Source organism: Acipenser ruthenus, chromosome 14, assembly GCF_902713425.1.
Source record: "Acipenser ruthenus chromosome 14, fAciRut3.2 maternal haplotype, whole genome shotgun sequence".
Lineage (NCBI taxonomy): Eukaryota > Metazoa > Chordata > Actinopteri > Acipenseriformes > Acipenseridae > Acipenser > Acipenser ruthenus.
The window spans coordinates 33,229,407-33,252,353 of record NC_081202.1 but is presented as its reverse complement, the minus strand read 5'-3'; the positions used below and the strand labels follow the sequence as shown (position 1 = coordinate 33,252,353).

General features: G+C 38.1%; 2 protein-coding genes across 4 annotated transcripts in view; one reads left to right on the top strand and one right to left on the bottom strand.

Moving 5' to 3' along the window:
- Positions 1-11,122, top strand: part of LOC117419843 (uncharacterized protein KIAA0930 homolog) — a 71,419-nt gene extending 60,297 nt beyond the window's left edge. For both annotated transcript variants that reach the window (XM_034033112.3, XM_058986404.1), the window contains 4 exons: positions 2,549-2,737; positions 3,340-3,505; positions 4,526-4,681; positions 9,245-11,122. In XM_034033112.3, the coding sequence (XP_033889003.1) occupies positions 2,549-2,737; positions 3,340-3,505; positions 4,526-4,681; positions 9,245-9,285 (552 nt within the window). In that variant the 3' untranslated portion in view covers positions 9,286-11,122. The remainder of the gene's footprint in view (positions 1-2,548; positions 2,738-3,339; positions 3,506-4,525; positions 4,682-9,244) is intronic.
- Positions 11,123-13,274: 2,152 nt separating this feature from the next.
- The window catches only part of LOC117419842 (nuclear pore complex protein Nup50-like), a 29,871-nt gene continuing 20,198 nt past the window's right edge, over positions 13,275-22,947 (bottom strand). Inside the window, exons 6-8 of one of the 2 annotated variants that reach the window (XM_034033110.3) lie at positions 16,484-16,568; positions 15,578-15,696; positions 13,275-14,839 (exon numbers count right to left, since the gene is read on the bottom strand). In XM_034033110.3, coding sequence (XP_033889001.1) covers positions 14,637-14,839; positions 15,578-15,696; positions 16,484-16,568 — 407 coding nt within the window. In that variant the 3' untranslated portion in view covers positions 13,275-14,636. Of the gene's footprint in view, positions 14,840-15,577; positions 15,697-16,483; positions 16,572-22,947 lie in introns of both variants that reach the window. The other variant, XM_034033108.3, reaches the window with a different exon arrangement.

The window sequence follows — 22,947 nt, the reverse complement described above, 5'->3', positions numbered from 1 at the left end:
CCATTACTTTAAACACAGTACAGAAACCAGGACCAGAGGACACAGTTGGAAATAGACTTAGGACAGAGGGAAGGAGATGCTTCTTTACACAGAGTGTTGAGGGTATGGAATGGGTTACATGTCATGTTACTGAGGCAGAAATACTTGGATCCTTTAAGACCCAACTTGACAAAGTTCTGAGATCAATCAGCTGCTAGGAACCGGACGAGCTTAGATGGGCCAAATGGCCTCCTGTCGTTCGGAAGTTTTCTTAAACAGACTTTTAAAAAGAACATGCAAGCGGCCCTCAACATTATCACTGCCCTTTCGTTATTCTTTACTGCTTTTATTTTGCAGATTAGTCAAATAAAGTTCAAGGTTTAAAAGACAATTCTTATTGATCAAATAGAACTATTGTATAAACTGTAAAATGTGGTGAAGTGAAAATCTGTCTACAAAACTGCCTTGAGTCATGCTAAATCAGCCAATCACAGTGAAGTACTACTAACTCTGTATATTCCTATTTGTTCCTTGAAACCGGACATTGCAGAACTTTTAGTCACTTAGTTCTAAAAAAATCTTCATAAATCAGATGGAGCCGGAGCTTTTGCTGTTGTGCTCCTCGTCTGTGGAACTCGATTCCAGTTGATATTAGGCAGGTTGAAACATTGGATTATTTTAAGTCTAAATTGAAAATATACTTTTTTGAATGTGCTTTTATATAATTGGTTGTAGCTGGAGTGTATTGTACATGTGAGCTCTCTTCTTTTTTTCATTTTGTACAGCACTCTGGGATGCCATGGTGTGAAGGGAGGGTGCTATATAAAAATGTATTTGTATTGTATTGTATTGTTTATGAGATACCAGGTTTGCTCTTTAATCTAATCTTATATAGTACATGGGGCCCTTAGACCCTTAAACTTCAAATGTGACCTGCTGCATTTCAATTCCTTAAATCGTTCAACATGGTTATTATTGAAATACCTCAATATTGCGTTGTTGTTTTTAGACTAGTTTGTGTTAAAGATCCAGTATCATAGTTTCCCTGCTGTGTTTTGCTGTTCTCTCCTTATTCCCATTTCAGAGAGACCCACCTCCTGCTGGGTTGTCTGAACGAATTCTTCATGTATTTTCGATTTAGGTCCTGAAAATAAAATGTCCGCCATCAGAGTTTTATTTAAAAATAAGACCGACTTGTTTTCAAAAGACTACAGGAATCAAGATTAACCTGCTCACCGCAATAGAAGTAGCCTGTCATTCATATACTGCCACTCAGACCAGCTGTTTTTTAAATGACTAGTAACAATATCATTACTTTGTATCATGTTTGTTATAAACATTTGCAAACAGTTTTTTTAAAAGGTGCGTTTTCAAGACCTGTGGTCCTTTTAGTAAAATAAATTAGAAAAGAGAATGACTAGTCTACACATACTCTAGTCGAAGAGAAAGTTATAATGTTGTAGCCTTAATAATTACAACCATACACATTTATAAAAAAAAAAAACTAAAAAGAAAAGTGTTTTATTTCTTGCTGCCACAATATATAGAAAGATTTTAGGGATGTTTTTCAAAGTTGCTTGATAGTTTAATAGTTAATAGTTGTCATTATTATTATTATTACAGTACCTTTACTGTAATAAAATAATGAATAACGTAATAAATAGCCTTTGCACTGCTATAGCCTGTATGCTAACAACCTGAGCAGCTACTGTCTGTAAAAGGTGCACCTACTGGCTTATTGAGAATCCCTGCTGCTACCTGACCAGGAAGAACGCTGACACCACCAAGCTTCGGGAGAGATCAGAGTTGCCCGAAGCAGTTCATAAAGCCAAAAAAGTACTGACAGTTATTACAAGTGATCTGGGAAGATAGGAAAGGTCCAATACATCTTACATGCATTGTTATAGCTTATGAGTTATGGATCTGCTCCACAGCTCTAGTTGTCTGCCATTATTATTATTTATTTCTTAGCAGACGTCCTTATCCAGGGCGACTTACAATTGTTACAAGATATCACATTATTTTTACATAAAATTACCCATTTATACAGTTGGGTTTTTACTGGAGTAATCTAGGTAAAGTACCTTGCTCAAGGGTACAGCAGCAGTGTCCCCCACCTGGGATTGAACCCACGACCCTCCGGTCAAGAGTCCAGAGCCCTAACCACTACTCCACACTGCTGCCCATAGACATATATCATGTACACTAGATCAGCTAATGTGTCTTTTTATATGTAAGGGCCAGCTGTGTGTTGCCAGCTAAAAAAACAAAACTGGATTTAAAGTGTCATGTTTCTAAATGCTGGCTCATCTACACTATAAGGGCAATTTGTCTGGTCTAGCCTACAGTGTGTTACAAATGCTGTACCTCTGCCAGGCAACTACACCTGAAGAGAAGCTCCTAAACTTTGACGAAAGCATCTTAATGCAGACAAACAAACACAAACCCAACAGTATTTGAGCAACTGCAATGCAAACCACTCCGAGAGGCTGCAAACAGCATGGAAAGGTAAGGGGAAAAACGAAAGCTACTTACTCTTGAGCGTCTATTCTTTGTGTTTCCTGTGCAGGTTAGCGTAGCAGCGAAAATGGCTCAGCGGATGTCCTTCGGGTTTTACAAGTACAACAACATGGAGTTTGTGCGCATGAAGGGGCCCCAGGGGAAGGGCCACGCGGAGATGGCAGTGAGTCGAGTGCCGACCGGCGACACGTCTCCCTACGGCACTGAGGAGGACTCAGACTCTCCTGTACACGAGCGGGTCAGTGCTGTGCCACCAAACCACGACTGTTAGGCTACACTAGCATTAAAACACATTTCTTATGCAGACCTACATCTAGATTGGAGTGCTACAGTACTGTTGCTTTTCAAAAGGCATGGCTTTTTATTTCCTAAATACTGTGTTTTCTTTTGTTTGAGTTTTATTTTGAATTGTAAACTTAGCCAGGCCATTCTTTAGCACTAGTTGGAGAGTATTCATCAGTTTGCATATATAGTACAGTAAAACTTTGAATATTCAAACACCTCTTATATGTGAATAGCCCCTTGTTAACTAGTCTTGTTGTGCGCTCTGCTCTTCTGCCCTGATAGCAAAGAAAATACGCTCTTCAGCCCTCAATCTCTGGTATTTACAGAACAGTGCAGTGCTATAGGTTATATATTTACAGGTAAAAGGGTTGAATTATATATTTTTACGAGGTTTCTTGATTGAGAAAGTCATGTAAAAACAAAAAAAAAAAAATGCCACTGTCACAATTCAATTATCAGAACAATTTGATTATCCAAACACCCCCTGAGCCCAGTTAGTTTGGATAAGATTGATTACTGTGTATCAATCTTGCATTATTCCCTGTTCAATTCCAGGTGACTTCCTTCAGTACCCCTCCCACTCCAGAGAGGAACAACCGGCCGTCCTTCTTCTCTCCGTCCCTGAGACGCAAGATTCCCCGCAACAGGATCGCCGAGATGAAGAAATCCCACTCCGCCAACGATAGCGAGGAGTTCTTGAGAGAAAACGAAGACAGCGGAGGTCAGTGCCAGGCAGGGACACGAGATAGACTAGCGCTGGGGGAAATATTCAAGAGCAGGTGAACAGGGATCTTACCTTTCCGTGGGGTTTCTTATCATTCAGAGTACTTCTCATCACAATTACTCAAATGCTGTGTTCAAGGTGCTTTCCTTTGAGATTTTCTGTTCCAGTTACCTGTCATAGATACATGTAACACAGTCTGATTAGCTCATGCCTTTAAAGAAGTGCCTGCGCCATGTAGCGATGTGCCACTTTGGATCAGTTTCTAACCCTGAAACTCAATGTGTATGAATTAGTATAACCGTAACCATGTGAACCACCACGTTAGATCGGTAATTACATTAACAGACAAATAAATTAACCCCCCGTTTAACTGCATGGAAGAGATCGTCTTTCTGTTCTTTTGTTTCTTAAGGTTCAGTAAAGTGGTGGCATTCTGGGTTTAACTTTCTTACTGTAACACAGTACTAATGTGTAGCACTTTTTCCAGCTAAATAAAATTGAAAGAATATTCAAATATCCATCCGTATGCAGTGTGACATGGGAAGTGACTTTGGTAGCAGGCAAGGGCATAATTTGTCGTGGAGGTCGGTTCCAAGGTTGAGGTAACATTTAAAAACAGCAGAGTGCTGCATTTTCTCAGAGACACAGCAGCAGCTTTTAACAGATGGTATCCTTCTAAAGCTGCTTTTGAAACAGAGCTTCACAGAAGACTTGGTTACCCTATTAATTTGAACAATTTGGTTTGTTTTCTATTTGTGTTTGAATAATAATTATTAATTAAAAAAACTGTATCTCAGTGGCCTCAATTAACAGCTGTCTTTGAAAGCGATTTAATCTGCCTTCCCTTCCAGCTTCCCCTCTCCTGTGTATCTCAGTGCACTGCCCCCCTTTCTTCCTCTGATCCCTTCCAGCTTCCCCTCTCCCGTGTACCTCAGTGCGCTGCACCCTTCACTTGTTCTGATCCCTTTCAGCTTCCCCTCTCATGTATCCTAAGACGCCTCCCTTATTCTTTCTCAGATCTCCACAACGCCACTAACCTGCGGTCACGCTCTCTGTCAGGCACGGGCCGCTCTCTGGTGGGCTCCTGGCTGAAGCTCAATAGGATGGAGGAGTACTTCCTACTCTATGCACACCTCACGTACGTCACGCTGCCTCTGCATCGCATCACAGCAGGTAAGAAGCCCTCGGAATCTCACCAGCCTCCATTTCATATCAATCAATCAAAACTTTTCAATTGAGGACAAATTCTCACTTACAATGACGACCTGGCAAGAGGCTCACACCACCACAACAAACAACATCAAACTCAATAAATAAGTAGAATAAGTAAAAAACACATAATTAATCATAAAACATCAAACATAAAACTAGCAACTTAGCAGGCACAGATGTCAGTCAGCAATGGGTCGACCCTACAGCTAAAAGCAACCCCAGATAAGAACTGTTCTAATTTGAAGTTTTGTTGAAACTCATTCCAGTCATTGGCTGCTGCAAACTGAAATGAGTGACAACCAAAAACTGTTGATACCCTGCATGGGAACAACTATTTTAATACGTTTACTGGATCTTAAGTTGTGCAGTGAAGAGGAGAGCTCCAGTAAACTATACAAGTAAGCAGGCGTTTTCCCAATGAAGGTTCGCTAGATTAAGACAGAGCAGTGCTTCAGTCGCCTTGTATGTAGAGAGGGCCAATAAATCCAATTGTAAAGCTCACAATGGGGACAGATCTTATTGCAGAATGGTATAAAACATCTAGTTTCATCAATAGGCTTTTAGAGACCATGTTATACAGACGTGCTCAAATTTGTTGGTACCCTTACAGCTCATTGAAATAATGCTTCATTCCTCCTGAAAAGTGATGAAATGAAAAGCTATTTTATCATGTATACTTGCATGCCTTTGGTATGTCATAGAATAAAGCAAAGAAGCTGTGAAAAGAGATGAATTATTGCTTATTCTACAAAGATATTCTAAAATGGCCTGGACACATTTGTTGGTACCCCTTAGAAAAGATAATAAATAATTGGATTATAGTGATATTTCAAACTAATTAGTTTCTTTAATTAGTATCACACATGTCTCCAATCTTATAATCAGTCTTTCAACCTATTTAAATGGAGAAAAGTAGTCACTGTGCTGTTTGGTATCATTGTGTGCACCACACTGAACATGGACCAGAGAAAGCAAAGGAGAGAGTTGTCTGAGGAGATCAGAAAGAAAGTAATAGACAAGCATGGTAAAGGTAAAGGCCACAAGACCATCTCCAAGCAGCTTGATGTTCCTGTGACAACAGTTGCAAATATTATTAAGAAGTTTAAGGTCCATGGAACTGTAGCCAGCCTCCCTGGGCGTGGCCGCAAGAGGAAAATCGACCCCAGATTGAACAGAAGGATAGTGCGAATGGTAGAAAAATAACCAAGGATAACTGCCAAAGAGATACAAGCTGAACTCCAAGGTGAAGGTACGTCAGTTTCTGATCGCACCATCCGTCGCTTTTTGAGTGAAAGTGGGCTCCATGGAAGAAGACCCAGGAGGACTCCACTTTTGACAGAAAAACATAAAAAAGCAAGACTGGAATTTGCTAAAATCCATATTGACACACAATCCTCCTGGGAGAATGTCCTTTGGACAGATGAGTCAAAACTGGAGCTTTTTGGCAAGTCACATCAGCTCTATGTTCACAGACGAAAAAATGAAGCTTTCAAAGAAAGGAACACCATACCTACAGTGAAACACGGAGGAGGCTCGGTTATGTTTTGGGGCTGCTTTGCTGCGCCTGGCACAGGGTGCCTTGAATCTGTGCAGGGCACAATGAAATCTCAAGACTATCAAGGCATTCTGGAGCAAAACGTACTGCCCAGTGTCAGAAAGCTCTGTCTCAGTCGCAGGTCATGGGTCCTCCAACAGGATAATGACCCAAAACACACAGCTAAAAGCACCCAAGAATGGATAAGAACAAAACATTGGACTATTCTGAAGTGGACTTCTATGAGTCCTGATCTGAATCCTATCGAACATCTATGGAAAGAGCTGAAACTTGCAGTCTGGAGAAGGCACCCATCAAAACTGAGACAGCTGGAGCAGTTTGCTCAGGAAGAGTGGGCCAAACTACCTGTTAACAGGTGCAGAAGTCTCATTGAGAGCTACAGAAAACGTTTGATTGCAGTGATTGCCTCTAAAGGTTGTGCAACAAAATATTAGGTTAGCGGTCCCATCATTTTTGTCCATGCCATTTTCATTTGTTTTATTATTTACAGTATTATGTTGAATAAAAATCAAAAGCAAAGTCTGATTTCTATTAAATATGGAATAAACAATGGTGGATGCCAATTACTTTTGTCAGTTTCAAGTTATTTCAGAGAAAATTGTGCATTCTTCGTTTTTTGTGGAGGGGTACCAACAAATTTGAGCACGTCTGTATATCACATCACCAGAATCTAAACTAGGGAGTAAAGACATCGGAACTCAGATATATTATATGGAATGTATAAAACAAAAACCAAGATTCTGTTAATGGTTAGGCCGTGTTCACATAAAGTTGTGCGTTCTAGATCGTTCTGTAATTCACTGCCCACAGTATCTTCCTTGTATTTCCACTCAGTTTAGTTCCAATAAGAAATGTTTCTTCTGCAGTCTACAATCTGCTCCTGAACATCGTTACACACAGGTCAAATATCACCTTCTGTGCTTCCCCATTTCTATAGCTCCCATATATATCTTCACCTACAATAGAACTCTGACATTAGAAACCTAATAGAACACTGGACACTGTCTCTGCTAATCATGATGCAACATTTCAGGTCATTACCTACCAGTGAATGCCTGCTAGTGGGGCAGCAGTGTGGAGTAGTGGTTAGGGCTCTGGACTCTTGACCGGAGGGAGGACACTGCTGTTGTACCCTTGAGCAAGGAACTTTACCTAGATTGCTCCAGTAAAAACCCAGCTGTATAAATGGGTAATTGTATGTAAAAATAATATGATATCTTGTAACAATTGTAAGTCGCCCTGGATAAGGGCGTCTGCTAAGAAATAAATAATAATAAAACACTCATTTCTGTGGTTTAGTCAAGCAATATAATCTGCTTTAATTAAAAGAGTGAACACAAAGATATACCAGAGTATTTGCTGTGTTGAAAGTTAGTATTCATATTAAGTTAGAATTCATATAAATATGAAGCATGTAAAGAGGCACTGGAAAATAGAGTAGATAAGAACATGATACCTACGGAAGAAATATTAAATACGATCAAGATAGTTTTAAAAAATAGTTATTTTACATTTGGCAATAGAAGTTACAAACAGAATGATGGCACAGCAGTAGGCTCAAAATTAGGTATGCATTTTGCAAGCACGTATATGGGCAAATGGGAGTAAACTAGACAAGAAACCATTAGAATACATAAGATTTGTGGATGACATATTTGGACACATGGAGAAGAATCTCTTGTAAAGTTTCATAAATTTAGCAAATGAGATCCACCCTAACATATTGGTGGATTTAAGGTGGACAAAATCTGAAATTGAATTCTTAGACTCCTTGGTTAAACTTGATCAAGGATCTATTAAAACAGATCTTTAGTCGAAACCTACTGATATGTATCAGTACCTACATGTGTCATCTGCACATCCTATCTGTACTAAAAGAGCAATTCCTAAAGGACTGGGTATAAGGATAAAAAGAATCTGTTGTGATGAAAATGACTACAAAAAACAGAAAAGAATTAAAAATAAATCTTAAGAACAAATTACTGAAAGAGAATTGAGAAAAGTTGACAAACTCAATAGGAATGAACTACTTGATTATAAGAAAAGGGAAGAGAGGGTTAAGAGAGTACCATTAATAATTACATATTCTAAATTATTAACCGACATTTCAAAAATAGTTTGGAAGCATTTACCTATAGAAAAAATGAAAAAAATATTTCTGAAAGCACCGATTTGTAGCTTTTAGAAGGGATGCAAATTTGGCTGTACATTTTAGTCCACATTAAACATAAAGGGATCGCAGATACATTAAGGGACATTGAAATCTGTAAAAGCACATGTAAAGTGTGAAAATATATTGGTAAAGATAAAAGTGAAATCGCAAATAAAGAAAAAATCAGTCTTTAAAAAATTCGTCATGCAAGGATAGCAACCTTGTATATGGTATATTTTGCATAAAATGTAATAAAATAAAATATGTAGGAAAGGCAGGTACATCATTATATAAAAGAATACAGAACCACCTATCAAATATAACAAATAAAGTAAATGAACCAATAGTTCAGCACTTAAGGAACAGACACACCATGGATGACCTAAAGTTTGTTGTTTTAGAAAAAATAAAATTAGATAATGTACAGTAGAGAAGAATAAAAGAAAATAAATGGATGAATAGACTAGATACCATGATGCCTGGCATGTTAAGCATACTGAAACGTTGGGAAGCTAATACATACAGCTAATTATTAAAATAGTGACTTTTCTGTTTAGTAGTGGCTTCTCTTCATTAAGTGTTTCTAGTGATTGATGAGCTGTTTGCTGTTTTTGAATTCTCTGTATCAATAGTCAAATATTTATATCTGATGATATGCAAGCCATTTATTTTATAGGGCCACGTGGAACACCTTTTGGGCAACAGGCTATTTCAGCTACATTATTGTAGTTCTCTTCTATATAAAAACACAAGTGAAATCTTCAAAATGTGAAACTGCCCTTTTCAAATCTTCTCCTTTCCTGTCTTGTCTCTTCAGATATTCTAGAAGTGCGACAGAAACCGATCTTGATGATCTAGCAAAAGAGAAGGCCCTGTCTTGGAACCTCACTGCCAAGTGCCTCCCAGAGACAGACAACACTACCACCTAGTGTCTGGAAAGAGAACTACAAAGGGAAAGAACAAAAAAACAAAAAAACAAACCAGCCAATCAAAAAGTGCCTCTTTCTGCCTTCTTCAGTCCCACGTCCCGCAGGGTGTGCAAACGAGACATGCTTTCTCTCCGGACTCAGAAGACGTCTTCTTCTAGAGGAGGCAGCTTCAGAAATCAAAACTATAAGGCTTTACGAACAACATCAAACCATGTTTACTTGAACAGTATGTTCTGATCTCTCTCTCTCTCTCTCTCTATATATATATATATATATATATATATATATAAGCGATAGAGAATGTGTTGAGGATTTAAAGAAGAGCCAGATGGAATGCCTTCCATGTTAATAGAGGATTTCCAGACTGGCCCTGAGCTCGTCAAGGGTTCTGCTGCTTTGGCAGAATCTCTGTTTCTGTCTCGGCTTTTAATAAAATCTCATGTTTGTTTTTTCCATTTCCTCATATGGTTGTAAGATATGGTGAAAGGGGAGGCCAGTTCTAATCCTCTTGTGTATAAAGAGTATGGTAAAGGTCTTCAGGTCCTTTGCTTGTCCTGTGAGAGGGATTTGATACAAAAAGTGAAACTTCCAGAATGACTTGACTCCCGTTTCTTGTTATGTATAAACTGAATTCACAATTAAAAGGCAGAGTATAAACGTGGGTATTAAAACGAGCAGGGACTGTTTTTTTTTTTTTTTCTTCTTTACTGGTTAGATGCCCGGTGAGGTGAAGCAGACACCTGCAGGACTGGCCTTTGTCCTCCAACTGACTCTGTTGTGGGGAATGTCGCGGTGAGGGAAGGTATTTGGACATTCTAAATTGACTATATTTCGGATTCTTTTGACACTTAGGACTATAAAGTCAACCATTACTTTTAAAACACTCAGTGTTATATTTAGTCATTTAGTGGGTAAACATTCTATAGTTCAATTTAGTAACACTGTCAGAAACTTTTAGAGGTCTTTCTCAATGTCTTCAATGAGCCTGCTGTACAAGGAAGGATCAGATAAAATGGACATGCAGTCCCCAGCAACCATGGCTGCTGTGCCAAAACATTTTCCAGTATGAAGTCAAATTCTTTCCAGGACAGATATCCATTTTTATAGTCTGCCTTCCAATTTCGATTTTGTAGATTGTGTGAAACGACAAAATTGTACCAGTGAATTGTGTTAGAAAAACAAGCGCTCAACACTATTGTTTGGACCACGCTATACAGCAGGTTCACTTCCTGTGCAGCGGTTATTTGGACCCTCCTGTGCTTCACAGATAACTTTACACATGGGGCTTAAATCCTGGAGCACAGGAAGTGAATAGTTGCTAAAAAAGGGAACTTTCTTTGTTAATTATGTTATAGTATGAGTTTTGTGGTGTAATATGGACAAAATAACAACTGACAAGGATAATGAAAGACAGACAGTCAGTAAGGACTTGAGTCACCAGAAAATTCAAAACAAGCAGCATACAGGACAATAGTTAATGAAGTGTTTTCCGTGTTCAGGAACAAGCTTCCATTTTCATCCGGAGAACGCAACAAAGCTCGCTCTGTAGAATCTGCTACAGTACGTTTGTGCTCTTTTAAAGTATTTTGACACTTGACTTTAAAGGTTTTTTTTTTCTTGGTGTTTTTTAGCAAAAGCCGACTTTGAACAAAATAAAAAGGACATTTTAAAAAGGAGAATCCCACACTGTGGTAGACATAATTCAGATGCTTTAATCTTGGGATGAGTATTGCGTTTACATTCATTAAAGAAATAATAAAATCAAAGTGCATGTTAGGTCCATTCATGATTTCCTACCATGTATGCCTTTTTTCTGTACTTGTATATGAAAATACACATTACAAGAGAAAAAAAAAAAAAAAACTTGTTGAGCTGATTTTTTTTTTTTTAAGTCAATGTTCAAGTGCATTCATGTATTTTCTGTTTTTGTCACATCTGTACAAAACTATTTCATTAACGGACAAATTTAAATTAAATTGTAAACTAGAAAGTCACACAATAACAAATGGCTTTGGTGACATTTTATTTAAAAGTCCTATCAATGGTTTGTTAATTGAATCAAAAGAAAATATCTCTGCATTCTTTCTGTTTAATTAATGCATGTATTTATAAATTGCTTTTTCCAAGCTAAGCCTAAATTGAAATGGGCCCCAAAGTGTGTACATGGACTAAGAAAACTAAGAAAGTCCACTGCACCACTCAATGATTACCAGCTGGAAATCTGAATTCCATCACTTGAAACATCAGTTTACAGTCTTTGATACAGAAGTGTGCCAGCTGTCTTACCCATCATGACTGAAACAGGGGGATGCAGATTTTATATAATACAGGAAGCATGTCCAGGGTGCCTTTAGTATGACATTCACGTGTGAGAAGGGCAGCTCATTTACACAAAAACGGTTTCTCTGGCTAGCCACGCTGTAACTGACTAGATGAAGATATCCCTGTATTTGAAGATGTAGCATGAATTCAGCGGTTATTTTTTTAAGGACAATTGTTAACATGTAGAATGGAACGGATGCTAACATTGTCCATATATTTCACACACCAGTGGTATCGCAATAGTATGAACTCCTATTCACTGGTAATCCATTGCAGTAATATCCTGTAATACTAGGCTGGAACCACTGAATACACACAGCTCATTCTGTTTCCACTGCACAAGATTTGTCACCTGTTCTGTAAAAGAAATTGTTGGCACAGCTGCAATGAGGCTACCTGACACTCCCCAGTAACCGGAACTACTAGTAACATGTACACAAGGAGAATGCCCTCCAGTGGACACTAACAAGTACTGCAACATACATATCTAGAAAAACACAAACTTGGTAAGGATATTTTTTAGCCCTTCACATTTTATTCTGCTACAGTAAACAGTAAACACACTGTACATTAGTGATTTTTTTTAATAGACCATCTCCTGCTTCTGTAATAGGCTCATTTTTTTTCTTCAGGGTCATAGGTACCTGTGTAGTTTTTCCTCTCCACCAGGCATTTTTCCAGTTTTAATCCAAACGACCAAATATAATTAAAAAAAAAAAAAATTTAAAAAAGGAGGAAAGGCTTGGGTGCTAAAACTACTCCAGCACTATTTCAGTAGACCTCTCCAGTATAAATAAGTTTGAGATTCCCAACAACAGTACCTTAGGACGGAAGGAAGCCAATATACCGGTACTTTGTAATGGCAGTGGATGATAAAAAGAGGAATACGTTAACTCAAGTTATGCTTAACAGTTGTAAATAAGTAGCTGTACTTTGCACCCTATTAAGATTACTTTTGTACTCTACAAATAAGACACTGATCACCACCATACATAGTTTACACAGCCAAGCTGTGTTTACGCTGTATTAAACTGGGGAAAAGAGTGAATGAAAGGATATTCATAAAACAAAACCAATGGTCAGCACACTGGCTAATAAAATAGTTCAAATACCCTGTAAAGAAACTAACTTCACCAAGTGACATTACAAGACTGAAACAGAAGTCTTAAATAAAAGAAGAGCTTTCTAGTCACAACTCACAGCAATCTTGATCTTGTCCTTACATGTTGACGTAAGAAACTGCAATAGAAAGGATTATGTAGACATGAAACAATTACAAGAGTATTCTCCCACCCTTGCTACTTTCATGCTAACCATTTTGCACCCTCCACTGGCTACCTCTCTGTTCACATTCAAGACCCTTGTTCTTGCCTACCATTTTCTTCATCACTGCCCTCTTGTCTCCAATCCCTTGCGTCTCCCTGCACTCCCTCTTACCCTCCTCTACGGGCCGACTGGTCATGCCTTACCTCCACTCTCTAGCCTCACGTGCCTGCTCCTTCTCTTCTGTAGCCCCTCTGTGGTGGGACCAGCTACAGGAGAACTTCAGGAGTGCACAGCGTTTGTTAAGGAAGAATCGCACATCACAAGGTCGCATTTCATGTAAATGTAATAGTTTTATTTACCAAATCACCCAAATAACTTTTACAAAGTTGTTTGGGCACCTTTGCATGAATACACCAGTGGGCCACTTCTACAAAGGCATACAAAAGACACTATTAAGATTCAATCAAATCCATTTTAGCAGTACAGCTGACGAATACGCAGACTTAAATCTGCAACAAAGCGTAACATTAAGACAAGTTGTGGAGAAGTCAAACAATTTCAGGGTTACATTTTCACCACGGTCATTCTACAAGCACAGCAGAACTCTTCAGAACTAGTAAATCCAAATAAATATATTGGCAAGGTGACTGAAAAGGTTAAAATCTGTTTTGCCATGGAAGAGGAATTTCATCTATTGAATAAATACATGTAGTCATTGTTTAAATATACAATGTAAAAAATGCCTTATTTTACAGTTTTGAAAATTGGTAATTCAAGTTTTTTTAAAAATAGTTAAACCCTGATAGCTTTTGTTGAGATCATACATACATACATACATACATACATACATATCTATAGAATTGCAAACTTGAGACTAAATTTCAAATTTAACTACACCCTAAATTAATTGAAAGTCAAGCTCTGCATACTCCAGCAAAAGTCATTTTAGACAAATTTGTCAATTTCAAAAATGCATTATAATGTTGTCATATTACAAAACACATTGAGCTGTAAACTATTTTATGTTAAGCCAATCCTCAGAATATTCTCCTGGCACAACACTGTAGTAAAAAGGTTAATTAACTTAATCACTCCCAAGGACAAGCCTCAGGATCTTCCCAGCTACTACTCTTCCTTCCCTATCTATTTTTACTGAAGATTAAAAAGGTAGCAGCACAAACTCACTGGAATGTTACTCAGTCCAGGTAAGTCCTTAGCAGACAGTTTGTAAGTAATTAAAAACACTTGCTGTACACTCAAACTTTTCCCTTGTTTATCCCCCCCACCCCCAAATGGAGAGGTGTAAAATTAAGCATCACTATCCTATGAGCCTGTATCCGCTGACCGCCTGGCTTTCAGACAACATTAAAATAAAACAAAAATGTGCATCTAGGAACGGTTCAGATCAAAAAGGAGAAAAAAGTGGATTTGCAGTTCACAGTTTTGATGACCAGTTTTACTTAAACTAAAATACGCATGCAGCGTAAAAAGGAGGTCCTACAATGTTTATCATTCATTACGATGGATGTGAAGATTATATATTTCTTTGAAATATCTTAAATGATCTCAACAGCAATATAAAAACACAGTACTCCACAATTTTTTTTACTGCGCTCCACCCAAAGGACCACCAGATGAAAAAAAGATTTTCAAAGCAGCCGAGTGACCACATTTCTGCACACACTCTGAATGCTATGCAGCCTTCTTTTCCATTATGATTTTGTGCAGCTCGTCGGCGTCCTGTGCAGTTTTCACCCGGATTAACATCGGGACGGGTGTGGTTGGGCTCTTCTCATCCACTGGGGGGTTGGGGACACACACTACCATGACGTTGTTCTTTCCCATCCTTGTGCAGGGCATTGAAGACTGCACCAGAATGTTTAGCAAGATGTTCCCTAAATAAAAAGGGAAGGCGGCATTTTAGATGTTAATAATTTTATTTAATATGAATTCACAGATCAGGCAACATTTCAAGCCTTTGCAGTATCATGAAAAACTAGACCATCATGATCTACAGGATGTATTTACAGGATACAGCCTTTAATAGAGCAATAAATCAGGGGTCTGTGGTGTGCCTTACACACACACACACGTGTGCCAAAACTCAGGGCCTGGCTAATAAGGAAATCATGAGGCATTGAGGTGTTTTTTTTTTTTTTTTTTAAATATGTAAACAGGGTGGCGGATATAAAGGATTTTGCAGAATTCCTACTTGAAAGTGAAATTTTAATGTATTTTAACAGCACTTTGTAGGCTGCCATCACTAGAAGCTGAACCGGTCATCTTAACAGGCCAGAACTGATTGAAGTAGGTCAGCATTTCTAGCTTGATAACCTTAAGTAGTCTGGGGGGGTGGGGGGAGGTCCTACTGCCTGTAAGCTTGAGTAAACAACTGGTGGCAGGGAATCCCGGTGTTTGCAATCGTTACAAACCCCACCCCCTTAAAACAAAAGCATGATCACTGCTCTAAGATTCTAGGACAGTTTATATTTGGAACAAACAAATGCAAATCTGTTTTGAACAATGAAGCATAATCTCTGTGTGAGAATGCCAGCAGCATATCCGAGAAAGTGACGTGAGCTGCTTAGGATGGGATTTAAAAAAAGAAACTGCATGAAGTTAAATAAATGTACCTAAATTGGTGTCCGCTCTCACCAACAGTTGGGTCTTTTGTTCAGCTACTTGTTTCAGATGCAGCGTGCCCACACCCTTCTCTTTAAATTCATTGTCTTTCTTGTAGAACAGCTTACATCTATTAAATAAAAATAACACACCCCAGCATTTTAGTAAACCAAAATAAAAACTAGCTAACAATATTCTCCATTTTAATGTACTGATCCATCCCTCCAATCTCAAAGCAGAGGTGCACAACACAACTCTGGCCCTCGAGATTCATCGGCTTCCAGGTCTTCATTCCAAGTATGTCCTAAAATAGTTAATTGAAACTGCTCAGGGTCAATTTAGTAATGTAGGACCTGTGGGGAAAAAAAGCCCAGACTGGAACGGATCTCGAGTGTCAGAAAACTGAACTGCTGGGAGGGTCAGGGTTAAAAATCTGTTTTGTTTCACTGTCAAGGACCTGCAGATTATAGCATCTCGGTCCTGTACACCACCTTAGCAGGAATGGTGCTCTAAAAGACTATGTTAATTTCACCACAGCAGTTAAGTTCACGACAAAACCAGTGTCAGGACCAATACATTTAAATACAAGGACTGGTTTTAGAGAAGATTATTATTTTAATTACATCAAATCTTTGGCAGCAGCAATATACAACAGTTAGTTACAAATTGAAATAAATGCTTTGGAGAAGTGATGATTCAACAGCTAAAACAGCTTTTTATTTAAAAGGAACTATCTGATCTGCTAGTGATTCTCAGCTTTTTTGGTTAAATAAATCTACTGCAGGCTAGATATTTTGCCTGGCAAATGCTGAACAGCTATCATCTCAGGAATCTTTGTTTCAAATCTGAAGTAAAATAAAATGTGGTTATCCCAAGAATGATCCCCACTGACACAGCAGAACATTGCACACACTTACTTTGTAGAATAAAAGGCATCATCCTCTTTCACTTCATTGACAACAGGTTTGGGAGGCTCTTCAGTCTGCTCTTCATTACCTCTTTCTTCTAATACAAAAAAAAAAATACAAGGATTGAAACAGACTTTATACAGACACAGAAGGCTAGAATTATAGGTCACACCAAATACATAAAATCACTCATCTTAATTCTTAGATCTTCCGTTTGTTAAAGAAAAACAAAGCTTTTAAAAGGCTTTTCTGCAAGTGCAACAACATTTTCAATCTTGACCCAAATTGAATCTTGAGACAGGAATCCTACTGGCATTCGGCTCATGATGTACCATTGTTTAAACGCTGCCATTCCGTTAACAGTAGGTGGTTTATACATTTTAAAGTTATAAAAAATTGTAAGGAATTGCTTTTAATGCACTCTGCAGAAAAGTGTCTGCCTGTAGAGGAATTACTATGCTCTGTGTGAATTGAATATGTTCTATCCTAGTGCAGATCTAACCTTTAGAAGCAGAGACAATGACTAGTGGCCGAGGAAAACCAGCAATGAACTCTATAAATCACACTCTCTTAGGAATTCCTGCAAGGAGGGTGCCAGAGCAATACGATTATCTGGCCAGGAAATCATATCACAAAAGGGTCCAATTTTATTAATCTTAGTTAATGGTCAACTGTAACACTAGTAGATGTTAAAATCAAATATATTGGAATCGTTAAGATACCAAAATGTTTACATTCTACAGAAAGAATCGCTAGGTGTTAAATATAAAAAAGATAAAAAGGAAGGTTTTAAAGATGTTGTGCAATGAAATAGCCGTTTAACAATGCAGGGATGGAAATTAGACTCCAGTTGCATAACAGTTCCATTCCTGGTTTTACTGCAAGTTTAATAATACACACCTGAGCCCTATACACTGTGGCTAATCAAGCTTAATTTCCATCCTGCAAAACAAACATCCCCTATGACACAGCATAATCGGAAATGTCTATTCAGGATCCTTTTCTACATGCAAAAAGAAGCACTGGCCACCATGATATAGATGTTCAAACTTGACACAGGACAATTATACAATACATCTTATGCAATTCATCTCTATGATCCACAAACTGAAAATATACAACAGCTTTATTAGATTTGAGGTCAAGGTCAAAGTAAATGGAAAGTCTTTTTCTTTAATGGTTTCTGGAGATAAGGTGCAGAGTGCAGCAGCAGCAGATTTTCTAACACAATCACTGGTGATGCACGGCAGGCCTTTCAACCATTATTGCAGGAAAAGGCAGCCCATTCTGTACTTAAAGTGTGGCACCGACTGGACAAACTTAAAGTACCGCGATTTTTCAAGGGGGGGGGGGGGGGGGGGGGACACACTGCCAATTTATTGAAACATCTTTCAGATCACCACCCCGACCTCTTTGCCGAAGTTTACTTTTTTTCTTTTACTGTCGGTTTCTTCAGTTCTTTTCCTTTAAGTAATTGACTTTAAGGAACGCCAGTGTGCATTATATATGTTATATCGATACATATATAATGCACACTGGCGTTACGTAAAGTCAATTACTCTACTCCCATTGCTTCTGCCATTGCCTGATGTGAAGTTTTTGCATGCCCCCTCCCCGTCGCACTAAACACACACAAAAAAGTAGAATATAACTTGTAGGATATTGGTTTTACTTAGCAGTGAACACAATCAGTCCATTAGTGATTAACAGGGGTGGACCTAGCCTTGTATCATGATGGGTTCACTAAATTCTTCAAGATACACAAAAGGTTCCCCTGTGAACCCACCTCATCTTAACAAATTGTATACCATACTTGAAGGAAATGTTTCTTTCAGTGCAGTTGCAACACATTTGCTAGTACATTTAAGTAACATAATAAGAGAACAACTATAATAAGCAATACTTGCAAGTTATTCAAATACAAAAATAGCTTCTGCCCCCCACCCCACTTTCTCTAAGCTGAATCCAACTCCTGGTGTACAGGTGTTTTGTTTGTTGCATCACAGCTACGAAATCCTTGCCAACTATTACTGCTGCTTTGTGGAATTTTGATTTTTCTTGACGTTCAGTTTTGTAACTGCTAAACCCGTTTCAGCAGTTACAAAACTGAAAACATTTTTCTACCAAAATGCATGCGATATTTACAGTAGGCTGCATCAAATTCTACAAAGACAAAATAGTTTTATTTCTATTATACTTTATATTTAAAAAAAAAACAACCAACACAGTGTAACATTTTACAGCTATTTTTCCTCATCTAATACCCCTTCTCCACTGGCACATCCGACCCGTGAGGGCTTGGTAAGGTATGGGTACGGGTGCTTCTCCACTGGCTATTTGTCAAGCAGAGTGAGAACCAATCTGTGAAATGGACACTTCTGAATAGAGAAAAGTTAAGTCTCTTTAGATTACAGTCAATAAGGAATAACTACAATACAACAATCTGACAAATAGAATAATCAAAAACACATCACAGAAGAATTAAGAAATACTGTCCGTACATCACCTTTTTAATAATGCTCTACAGAAAATACCAATTTTCTCTAGAGCATTAATAATCTAATTTAAGCACTTCATTTCTATCACTATAAACGTAATTTGTCAATCTTCATGTTTTAATAGTTTTTCCTGCAAAACAGAACTGAAAAAAACAAACAATAAAAAAAAACAGGACACCACATATGCACATTAATTAGATATGTGCATGATCCCTGTAAGCATTACATAATGTGTCACTCATAACACCGAATGGTGTCCAATTATGACCATGAATAGAACATAATTGCACTGACATTCTAATTTGTCACCAAGAGAAAAAACTAAAACAAAAAAAAAGTGTCACCAAATTTAATTCTATGGAAAATGTACTTGTTCCCTGTAAGAATCACAGGATATGTTTATAAATGAACTAGGAACTGGTTCATCTCCAGATAGTGTACATTCATTCCAGTTTTTACAGTTCAGTACATGGTATTTTGGTAGGAGTTCCATTACAAACACTACTATTAGGTGCTGGCCTTTTCAGCCAACTGTCCAATGAAAAAGCCTGCCTTAGTGTTGTCTTCTTTGCCCTTGAACATAAGGTGCTTTATTTCCAGGCTTTAACACAACCAGATGGGGAGGTGGACTTCTTTGGCTATATTCAGAGAATTTGCTCTGATGTCACCGTTTCCTATTTTAGCACCCTTCTCCACCTCGCTAAGTATTCTTCTGTGGTATTGTTTTAGTTTTTGTTGTCTTGGTTGTAGATGTTTTAGGAGGTGACTTGAGCTTGGTTTTCTGGTACTGCTTGTTGACATGCTCCCTGCCTTCATTGACTTTTTTGCTATCAGGTGTGCTGTGTAACCAGCATAAGCTGCTTTACATTTTCTCCTCATCTTTGGAGCCACATTCAAAGCCGTACTGCTCACATTTTTTGCTCTCCGATCAGACTTTATCATAGCTAGTGCCTCGTAGTTTTCAACAGTTAGAGAGGTTCTGTCTTTTTCGATATCACCCATGATATTGAAAGATGCTTCAACAAGTGGCCCTGAGAAAATGCTTAGCAATGCTGCCACAAGCTTTGTGAGGACTGGGTAACGCTTGCTTTGTTGCCTGGTTGCTTCACATCAATCACTGCACTGCCCAACAATCACTGTCTATCCTTAAATCATTCACTGGACTTGTTGCTGTATGCATTGAAGATTGCATCCAAGTCATCATTGCAGCAGTAATCCTGGACTTCCATTTGCAGCATCATCCACACTGATCACATTTGGCAGCCCCCCCCCCCCTGTCTGTTGAAAGCAATGATGCACTCTGTAGTTTTACGCATAGCTGGGTGTAATACCGATAGCTGGGTCAAAGTAGAGCTGTCATATGGTAACTTGGTGATCAAAGCAGAAGCTGCTCTCCCATAGCTGGTTATCAGATTTGAGTAGAAACGCCCCAGCCAGGGGGTTTATCTCTGTCACCTCTCAATTTCTTCTAGTCTTTTTGACAGTCTTGTCCTGTGGAGAGGTATCTGTCAGGAACCTGAGCTGATCTGGCTGTGCAATTGAATTTCAGGATGTCTTGTACAGTGAGCTTCTCCATTGATTCCGGCTTCATGTAGAGGCTCAAAAACATCTTTGTCAACTGGAACATTTGCACGTGAACACTGTGGCTTTCCAGAATCTTCTTCATTTTTCCAGCACATTGTTTTTGTTTGTGCTCTGTCAAGAAGCTAAAGTAATACACTAGAAGGACATCTTCTAGCTGGTGGATTCTTTCTGTCACTTCAATTATTTGAAGAAACTGGATCTTATTGGCCTAATTAGGGTTTTTGCTAGGGGTTTTATAGGATTCTCTCCTCATTGGAATACATGAGAAGCCTCAATTAAATCCAATCATTAATCTGTTTAGACAGTTCTTATCTTTTTGGCAAATAACAATTTTCAAAAAGATCCGGCCAACTTTTCAGAATTAATTGGAGTCATGTACCAATAAATTTCAGATTTTATATTTGTCCAACACTGGACCATGATCTCATCTTCTTTTTTCTCGACCCCTCCTTTATCTGAAAAGTTAGGTGAATCAAGGTTCACAAGATCCTGGTTATAATATAATACAATAAATACTACTGTTATATGTGCATGCAAACACTATTTCTTATATGTGTATATATATGAGAGATGTTTTTAATATGTGACATCATCTCTAATTGATTATATTTTGCTAAATTAAAAGAATGTGTTTCTCCTAGCCTCATATTGTGTTTCAATATGTTTTTAATGAGTCCGTTTTGACTCCATACTAATGTCTAACAAAGTATTTGACAAAAGATTGCCTCATACAATGGTCAGTTCAATTAGTTTCATTAAGTTTAAGTGGTAATAATAGTCTTGTACTTACCAGGCTCTGACCTTTATCTGATTCTAAGAGTTGCCTGCACAAGCAGATTTCCACACATCCTTGTTTTTTTTTCAAGGCTAATGTCTTTGATTAATGTAAAATACCATTGTAAGCACTTTTTCAAATATATGGCCTACTATGGTCCTTTATGCTTTAATTTTCGCATGTTGTTCCAAGAGATATTTCTTATCTGTATTAGACCATTAATTCTATAAACCTTAAATTCCAAACCCATGAACTTGCAGCCTGACGTTATGGACAATCAAGGGTTACCAGGATTAATTACCTTCTCTTTTGCTTTACTGGGGTGGAAGGCAAAGGAGGCTCCCTGTTTATTTTATAGCTCTTGCATCTTAATAAGAGAGAGAGGCCACATTCCCAAAGCTAGCAGAAGTTTCTATCAAAGAACTGCTTTTACACAGACTATAGTCAACCATTCATGCATTCAATCCTTTTAACATCCTGTGGGTCTACATTCAGATGAGAGTAAGAAAATCCTTCAGAATCATTACATTCAAACAAGATCCGACAGTGTCTAGCTAAATGACTGCAAGCTGGACAAGGTTTGGGCCCAATCACTGGTGATTTACCTCTGCACCTATTACATACATACATGACAAAAGGATTACTTTTCACTTCACGAGTCAGGGTTAGCTCTGCACCTTTTACAATAGTTCTGGATATGTACATATTGTTTCTATACATTTCATTTTGTTCACATAGGGTCACTTTGCGAGGTATGCCCTCCATCCAGAATACTGAAGGAGGCTAAAACTCACTGCTCATATTTTCAGGCACCCAGTTGCTGTTTTGCTTTACATCATCAGTTGGCAGACTTAACACAACTGAATCTGAATCAATTGATGAACCGTGAACCTTAGCTACTGAAATCTGCCACGTAAAGGGGTCCAATGTTTTACTGCACAGAATAACTGGTTCAGGGTCAGCTGCGACAACACTCAACACGTAGAAAGTTTATTAAAGTCCACAAATGTTTCGTACTCTCTGGTAAAGTTTTAAATGACGACACACAATAACACTCACCAATAGAAGAACTGATTCCTCCTGTTTAAATAAAAGTAAAAATAGCCTGTTTTTTTCTTCTACCCAAACAGTCCTAAACTGAAAGAATGATTGCTCTAGAGGTCAGTTTATGGAGAAAAAAACCCCACAAATGAGTACATAACTATTTATTTTAAAAACGAATCCTCAATACACTTACTTCCTGTAAAATAGATATTCAGACATGCTTAAAAGGGGAACTCTAATGCAAATGAATATATAACCATTTCAATAGAAAACATGTTGTTAACTAATGCTTTTGACGCATTTTCAGCCTCTCCTTGAGCAGTATATCGTATAAAAACCATTAAACAAATGAACATTGAATGTATTGGAGCTCTCTTCCGTGTGTCGTCCTGTCGTTGACTCGCTCTATAGTCACACACAGTATTCTATTAAGCATATGTCCCATTACTATATTATGTAGCCATTGTTTTGTTATGGCCGCCCTTTGTTGGTTTAAAGGCTTCGGCACACAAAAATACTTTGTTACTGGTTTTCCTTTTGTTATTTTTGCACCCGAACGCTTTGCATTCACA